Source organism: Exserohilum turcica, assembly GCF_000359705.1.
Source record: "Exserohilum turcica Et28A unplaced genomic scaffold SETTUscaffold_20, whole genome shotgun sequence".
Taxonomy (NCBI): Eukaryota; Fungi; Ascomycota; class Dothideomycetes; order Pleosporales; family Pleosporaceae; genus Exserohilum; species Exserohilum turcicum.
The window spans coordinates 404246-411986 of NW_007360026.1; the positions used below are offsets into that span (position 1 = coordinate 404246).

At 50.0% G+C, this 7741-nt stretch overlaps 2 protein-coding genes across 2 annotated transcripts; both read left to right on the top strand.

Annotated features, from left to right (window-relative positions):
- Nucleotides 1–2685: 2685 nt before the first annotated feature.
- On the top strand, nt 2686–4045 carry SETTUDRAFT_169187 (uncharacterized protein). The gene is made up of 4 exons (XM_008027838.1): nt 2686–2873; nt 2933–3352; nt 3434–3786; nt 3838–4045. The coding sequence occupies exons 1-4, from the start codon at nt 2734–2736 to the stop codon at nt 3867–3869; spliced, it is 945 nt and encodes a 314-aa protein (XP_008026029.1). The 5' UTR covers nt 2686–2733; the 3' UTR covers nt 3870–4045.
- Nucleotides 4046–4793: 748 nt separating this feature from the next.
- On the top strand, nt 4794–6921 carry SETTUDRAFT_169188 (uncharacterized protein). The gene is made up of 4 exons (XM_008027839.1): nt 4794–5177; nt 5241–5653; nt 5706–6436; nt 6497–6921. Exons 1-4 carry the CDS (start codon nt 4926–4928, stop codon nt 6793–6795), a joined length of 1695 nt encoding a protein of 564 aa, XP_008026030.1. The 5' UTR covers nt 4794–4925; the 3' UTR covers nt 6796–6921.
- The last annotated feature ends 820 nt before the right edge of the window (nt 6922–7741 follow it).

Genomic DNA, 7741 nt, shown 5'->3' on the forward strand with positions numbered 1-7741 from the left:
TCTTTCTACTAGCAAAACTAGCCTAGCTATTACTAGCTCGCGAATTAAGCAGCTAGGAGAGAGAGAATGGCTAAGCCAACTTGAACAGTATAGGAAAAAAGCTACTAGCAAGAATCCACAAACGTACGCAGCAAAATACAAGTGGAAGATAAGAAAGCAAATCGCTATTCCTAGCAACACTAGAAGAGAGATTTCTAGCGCTTTCTACTAACTTAAACTAGGGCACTATTACCTAAGGGACTACCTATATAAGAGAGGGAAAGTGGATTCTAATAGTTGCCCCTGCAACTATAGGTCTATACAAGACCTATCTCATATTCTATTTAGATGTAATCTATATAGAGAGGAAAGGAAAGGACTAAGAGAAGCCTGCGAAGGCGATCTATCACTACCTATCCTCCTTTAAACAAAAGAGGGTATAGAAGCAACTATTACCTTTATTCAAGAAACAAAGGCTGGAACACAAGCCTAGTATAAAGGAAACACAGAAAACAAGGAGTAATACCTGTAACAGGTAGCTATACACCTCCCCCACCCTATCCCACCCCCTACCTACTAACTAATAGGCTACGAGCCTCACCTTTATCTAGTTAAAACCCCTTCTAAATATCGTAGCTAGAAACAACCTACTTAGATACTTGTAGGCCTAAAAACCCTACACGTCTTATATAGCCCTTTGGGCTGAAAAAGGACGTTAAACTAGAATAATAATAATAATAATAGTGGCGGGAACGGGTATCACGGCAGGCTTCACCCTACAGCCGCCTTGGCGCGGTTTGGCTGACAGCTACCGGGCTTAAGTAATCCCAGACTTGCCTTTGTATGTGCAACACGATTGCCAAAACTCAAGGGGAAATAGGAGGAGGCCTGGCGAGGTCTGGCGAGGTCTGGTTGCTTTCGCGCCTTGCCTGATGCGGCATCATGTGACATCATTTGTCCCGTCTCCTTTCGTAAGGCTGTTGATACTGATGCCCGACGCTGAGGAATCACCAACTTCTTTTTTTGGCGCTCCGAAATAACCAGAATATGTCGAACCCACAGCATGAGATGCTTGCGCCAGTGGCCAAACTAACTAGAACGTTATATGCCCAAAGGGGCAGACTTTGGTGCTAAACCCCCAAGGCCAGGTAAGCACTCGCCTGGCCTGCCTCATCTTCACACGCCTAGACCACCACACACACGCACCACCAGCACAAAAACCATGCCTGACAACGCCCGCCCCCAAACATTATTCCCGGTGCCCCCCAAATTACTGCATGCGGAAGGTTGCCAGCTCCAGCGTCAATCTCTGGGACCGTTTCAGTGAAAGGCCAGACCGATGGGGGCTTGTGCTCAGGTGCGTGGCAGTGTTGTTTTTGACGCGTTTCCAATCTAATTAGTACGTTTACTGGACTCAAAGTCCCACATAATAGCCCTTTTTCACACACGCAAAACACCCATGTATATGCCTATTTCTGTGGGGGATGCGGGCGCTACTTTTGCACTAATGGGATACTCAAAGCTAATGTGTGTAATGTGCATGTGGCTTTCAGCTGCAGGCTGAGTCGTGTACCTATCTCCCCGGCGGGCTTCGGCGGGTAGTTAGTTGGTTGGTTTTGTTTTCTGGTTATTTTACCATTGTGTTTTATTCATCGCGGCCCGCAGTCGTCAATGGGCGTTTGGGCCATATTGCCTATCTGGGTAAAAAACGTTATTTTTTTCATTGCATTGGGTTGCGGGTGGTTGGTTTTGCGTGACGGGCGTCTTTGCTCAGTGGCGGGTATTTTTTTATTTTTTTTACAAACGGCAAAGTAGCTGAGGTACTGAGAAAGAATTCTGGAGTTGCGGCTATTGCTCGTATTGGGCTTATACAGCGAGATTTGGCTTTGCGATTGTTGGGAGCCGTGTTGGCATCGGCAGATGTAGCTTTATTGTGCGCGTTACATTCCAGCCGCCTTGTGTTTCTTGATGTCTGTTTAGAGCGTGTATGGGATGTTGTTTAGTAATGTTCAGTTCGTAGGTTCTTCAACCAGGTGTTGCTGTGCGCAGGATGACCACCGTATTTACGATCAATCGGTCCGAATCGTCAATGAGCTGCCGTCTCGATGTTATTGGTCTTTTTGAAGCTAAAATGGACCCTGATGCACACTTGAGTTCACTCTTGAGAGTATGGGGTGACTGGAGCTGCTCTGGTTCCAATCGCATGCTGCTAATCGTGTCGCATACTGCGCTCAGGCTTGAGGTGTTGAGCTCAGCTCAAATGTCAGTGTGCTATGAATGGAATGTCCAAAGTTTGCGAGAGCGGGCCAATTATGAGTGCGCAAGATACATGTCAGTACTGACACTTACGTAGGAGCTGAGGCATGGGTATACCAAGAGTTGGCTTGGCCATGCAACCGGCTGACCAGGGGCCGCATGACACCACAGCCGCAGTACATACAGGCTATGACCAGTTGCTGGTTAGTCGAATGACGTCAAGGCGATCGTTCGTCGCCATCAGCTGTCAATGGAGTGGATCCAAAGATTACTTGCAGCTTGCGGCGGCTCGGCTTTAAGGCTACCTCCGCGTTGGAGAGTGAATGCAGCGGTTTTCCAGTTGCCAAGGTTGGCTATCGGGTGGCACTCTTCCGAACAGGTTAGTCTAAGGCGGCCCATAACCCCCAAACACTTGTCCCCTGCTCTCTCCATCACTCTTTGTCTCCGTCACCGCCTGTCATTTTTGTGTCGCTTCACGCAATCAACACCACCTTCACAATGGCCGCTGTTGCTCCTGCTGCCACCGCCCAGCAGGTGGTGGTTACCAAACCCCAAGGCTTTGACCTTTACTCTCGTTTTGCTCTTGCAGGTGCCATGGGTTGTTCCATAACCCACGGTGCATTTACTCCAGTCGACGTGTACGGCTCTTGCTCAAGCAGTTGCGGCCCGGCCTCTATCCGCTGACACTTCTCCATAGTGTAAAGACCAGGATCCAGCTCGACCCTGCCACGTACAACCGTGGCATGATTGGCGGTTTCCGTCAGGTTATCCAAAATGAAGGTGTTGGCGCTCTTGCAACTGGCTTTGGCCCTACCTGTGCTGGTTACTTTATGCAAGGAGCGTTCAAGTTTGGAGGTTACGAGTTCTTCAAGCAAAAGTCCATTGACGTCCTTGGTCTTGAGAAGGCCCGCGAGAACCGCGCGCTCGTCTACTCCGTGTCTGCTGGTTGCGCCGAGTTTTTCGCCTCAGTTGCCCTCTGCCCTCTGGAGGCTACCCGCATCCGTCTTGTCTCGACACCTGGTTTCGCCAACGGCCTAGTGGGAGGATTCGGAAAGATTCTCAAAAACGAGGGTGTTGGTGCCTTTTACTCTGGATTCGGCCCAATCCTTTTCAAACAGTACGCTGGTTACCCCACTGAAGTTTACTGACGCTGTGAGACATGCACATTACAGCAGAACCGAAGCTAAGACGCATGTAGGGTCCCTTACACAATCACCAAGTTTGTTGCCTTTGAAAAGATTGCCGAGACCATCTTTGACATGTTTGACAAGAAGTCCATGTCTTCCGGTGCCCAAACCACTGTCAACTTGGGATCTGGTCTTCTTGCTGGTTTCGCTGCTGCTATTGTTTCCCAGCCTGCAGACACTATGCTGTCTAAGATTAACAAGACCAAGGGTCTGCCTGGAGAGAGCACCGCCTCTCGCCTCATCAAGATTGCTGGCGAGCTTGGTCTTCGTGGATCCTTTGCTGGTCTGCCAACCCGTCTTTTCATGGTCGGTGGACTGACTGCTGGTCAATTCGCAATCTACGGTGACATCAAGAAGGCTCTGGGTAAGTACAATAATTGCGTCCTTCTCTTGAAACAAACTGACTCCTTTCTAGGTGCTTCTGCTGGTGTTGAGATTGCAAAGTAAGGAAGAAGCTACTACTATCAGTTTCAATGGTTGGATTTAGAAAAGTTAGTCCAGTCACTACATAGACGTACGCATGCTTGATACCCAAAGCACTGCGCATGAACCAGTATAGATCTCGCAGATTTGTTTGCTGTTAGACACCTTCTATCATCACAATATTCAAACATCAATCTTCCACTGAAGTATCAAATCTCTATATGCGCTCAAGTCCCGTGAAAGCCTGGCTTCTACCCCACGGCTAAACGGGATGAATGCTGCGGCGGGTCATCTTCGCCCTGCAGAAGCAACGCAATGGCGCCTCAACTGAACTCATGGCTTCGACCACGTGTACTCTGATACGCTGTCGAGGCGCCACTATAGTTGTGGCGCCAGGGATAGCTCCCGGAGGATCGCCCCGTTCCGGGTAGAGGAACCCCTCCGACATCCGCCGATGTTAGCGCTCGGGGGACTAGCCTGCTCGGGGGCACGCACCCTGGACCGGCCCGACATCCACCGACTTGGCGACCGGAGAAAACCCCTGCTCGGAGCACGAGTGGGTCGCCCCGACATGCTCCGGTCTGGGGTGAGTGCATAGTGTTATGGAGTTAACATCAACACACGGCATTTGAGGCTGGTATCTAGTGAAGACTGGGAAGATCATAGAGCTGGTAAGTTTTTGTAAGCTGAAATAGTATCACACTGATTCAATACAGACTCTGCAATTGCATGCATAGTCTGCCTCCGCTTTCCAGGTCATCTTGAGTGAAAAGAACATGTGACCTGGAGCCACCGGAGACCGAAAGTCGGGTTTTCCGTCTTTCCTCAACAATCCACTATCGGAGGACTGCGAGACCTGGAGATATCACGGAATTGCGGACTTAAGGCGTTGAAAGAGCGTCTTCAGAAGCCGCAGCGATGCTGCATCCCGGTCGCATGCAATAAAACTCGGTATCCAAACACCTTCTTTAACATTCACACTTGCATTTCATACTGCTCAAACTGCACCAGGTCAGTTTGAACGAACGAAGATAGCACTGATCTCAGGCGTAGCGCGCTGAGTCGTACACACAGCCCGCAATGTCTACAACTCCGTCCTACCCAAATGGCGACGAGGAAAAACAAGTTGTAGATATCCATGACCAATCCGTCAGCTCATCATCTAGCACCGGCCCCGAATCAGAAAAACCTCGACTCAGCAAAGACAGCGCAGGTGCGGAAGAAGGCGGAGCCACAGAGTCACAGGATGCCGGCGAGTACGCAACTGGAGCGAAGCTCTTGATTATCGTCCTTGCCCTAGTCCTCAGTGTTTTCCTCTTCTCTCTCGACCAGGTACGTCTTCATTGGCACACGTCCTTTCTTCCCTGAATAGCATGCTGACACGTCACCATGCAGACGATTGTCGCGACCGCGATTCCGAAAATCACCGATGATTTTCGCAGCCTCGATGACATATCGTGGTACGGCTCAGCTTTCTTCATGACGCTGGGAGGGTTTCAGTCCATGTGGGGTAAAGCGTACAAGTACTTTCCCCTCAAGATTAGCTTCCTGTTGGCCATTTTTGTCTTTGAGCTCGGAAGCTTGATCTGCGGTGTGGCACCGAATTCGCTGACGCTTATTGTTGGTCGCGCGATTGCTGGTGTTGGTGCCGCGGGTATCGGGTCGGGAGCGTATACGATTGTAGCCTTTGCTGCTGAGCCGAAGAAGAGGGCGACGTATACAGGTATCCTGGGTGCGGCGTATGGTATCGCTGCTGTGGCTGGGCCGCTTGTTGGAGGCGTACTGACGGATAAGGCTTCTTGGCGATGGTATGTTGTTCTTCCATCTCGCCATGCTCAACTTGGTCTGACTTGCCGATAGGTGTTTCTACATCAACCTCCCAATCGGCGGTCTAGCCGCTGCCACCATCTTCATATTCTTCCAGACGCCCAAAGCCGCGAAGCCCGTCGACGCTCCCCTCGGCGAGAAGCTCCTACAGATGGATCCCATGGGTACGGTTCTCATCATGGGCGCCGTAATCGCGTACATCCTCGCTCTCCAGTACGGCGGTGCAAGGGAATCATGGAACTCGGGTATCGTCATTGGTCTTCTCGTCGGCTTCGCTGTTATCCTCATTGCCTTTGGCGTCTTGGAGATCTGGCAAGGCGAGCGCTCGATGCTCACACCGCGTCTGATGCGCAACCGATACGTCTGGGTAAACGGCTTATTTGGGTTTTTCTTCTGCGGCGCCTACTTTGTTCCGCTGTACTACCTGCCCATTTACTTTCAGAGCATCGACAACGTCAGTCCTACGGCTTCGGGCGTACGCAATCTGCCCCTCATCATTGCGTTCAGCGTCGGTGCTGTGCTTTCTGGCGGCGCCATTTCCAAAACCGGTGTTGCGACTCCAATCCTTACAGTTAGCGCGGTCATTACGACGGTTGCCGCAGGTGCAATGTACACTCTTGATATTGGCAGTGGGACTGGTAAGTGGATTGGATTTCAGATCCTGTCGGGATTGGGATTCGGAGTAGGTTTCCAGGTCCCCATCATCGTGGTACAAGCTACTGCACAGCCAACGGACCTGGCCTCTGTGACTGCGATTACTTTGTGTAAGTTTTATCCCAATTCCTTCGAGAGAGATAACATGCTAATCGAAAAATCATGTACAGTTTTCGAAACTGTCGGCGGCGCTTTTCTCGTCGCTGCCGCTCAATCCGGTTTCGTCAACCAGCTCCTGCACAAACTCGCCTCTACTGCCGCTGGCGTAAACCCAGCTCTCGTCGTAGCTACCGGTGCCACTGATCTGCACAGGGTTTTCTCAGGTGATGAGCTGAATGGTGTTCTGGTCGCATACATGGCTGGCATCAAGGTCGCGTTCGCTATTACGGTTGGTGCTGTCGGCATCTCAGTCCCGATCAGCTTGCTGAGCAAGTGGGGGAGAATAAACCAGCAGAAGCCTAGTGTGTGAGAGGGAATTATTTGGATGAGAAGATGGTTTCAATTGATAGCATGGATATGTTGTTTGTATCATATGGTGGCTGAAGTTAAAGAATTGTAGGTGGATAGATAGTCGATGTGAGTGAACGAATGAAAATTTCTAAACGTTCAAAAACTTCACATGGGGTTCGAAATGAAAATTGCCCTGAAATCAGCTTAACTACTCCATCTGAATACGACATATGAAATCCTGTATATTCATGTTTTCGGTCACTATCGTCATGTAGTCAGTCAGAATAGACTGGTAATTGGGTAAAAGTTGCTCATGCTCGCGTAGACATTCAGCTAGGGCTCTTACTACATAACCTAGGTAGGCAGGCTATACCTCATATTTACCTACGCTTTGACTATTGTGACTCAACTTTTGAGTGTTAACTGGGTAGGGGTAGGGGTAGGGTAGGGTTGGATTATGTAAGACACCTACCCTAACGTGTTCCACCAGTCATCCGGCCACACCAGTCATCCGGCCACCCCACCAAACTTGACCTAACCCTCTACACAACAACAGCTATGACGCGACAACAACGCTCTCTATCGCCTCAAAGGCAAGGTAGACTTTGTCTTGCATCTCAATCAATTCAAAGACATCAAATTAAGAGTCAACGTAAAGCTGCTCAGCTATTTAATGTTCCTCGTTCAACGCTTTATGACCGCCTTCAAGGTAGACAACCTCAAGCTACTGCTAACGCTAGAAAAAGAAAGCTACTACCTATTGAAGAGCAGTCTCTCGTACAATGGATCCTAGACCTTGACCGGCGCGGTTTTCCGCCCCATATTATCGATGTGCGACGAATGGCAGACGCTCTACTCGCTGCGCGCGGCCAAGATCCACCTCCACCACCTGTTGGCAAGAACTGGGTGTCGCGCTTTGTCCAGAGCCAGCCAGAGCTCCAGACAAAGTGGACTAGGAGATTTAA

Bases quoted from the DNA above. Each gene is read 5' to 3' on its own strand.
- SETTUDRAFT_169187 (XM_008027838.1), top strand. From the start codon at position 2,734: ATGGCCGCTGTTGCTCCTGCTGCCACCGCCCAGCAGGTGGTGGTTACC. The intron at 3,353-3,433 runs GTACGCTGGTTA...AGACGCATGTAG, and splicing joins GGCCCAATCCTTTTCAAACA to GGTCCCTTACACAATCACCA. The intron at 3,787-3,837 runs GTAAGTACAATA...ACTCCTTTCTAG, and splicing joins TGACATCAAGAAGGCTCTGG to GTGCTTCTGCTGGTGTTGAG.
- SETTUDRAFT_169188 (XM_008027839.1), top strand. From the start codon at position 4,926: ATGTCTACAACTCCGTCCTACCCAAATGGCGACGAGGAAAAACAAGTT. The intron at 5,178-5,240 runs GTACGTCTTCAT...GTCACCATGCAG, and splicing joins TCCTCTTCTCTCTCGACCAG to ACGATTGTCGCGACCGCGAT. The intron at 5,654-5,705 runs GTATGTTGTTCT...ACTTGCCGATAG, and splicing joins GATAAGGCTTCTTGGCGATG to GTGTTTCTACATCAACCTCC.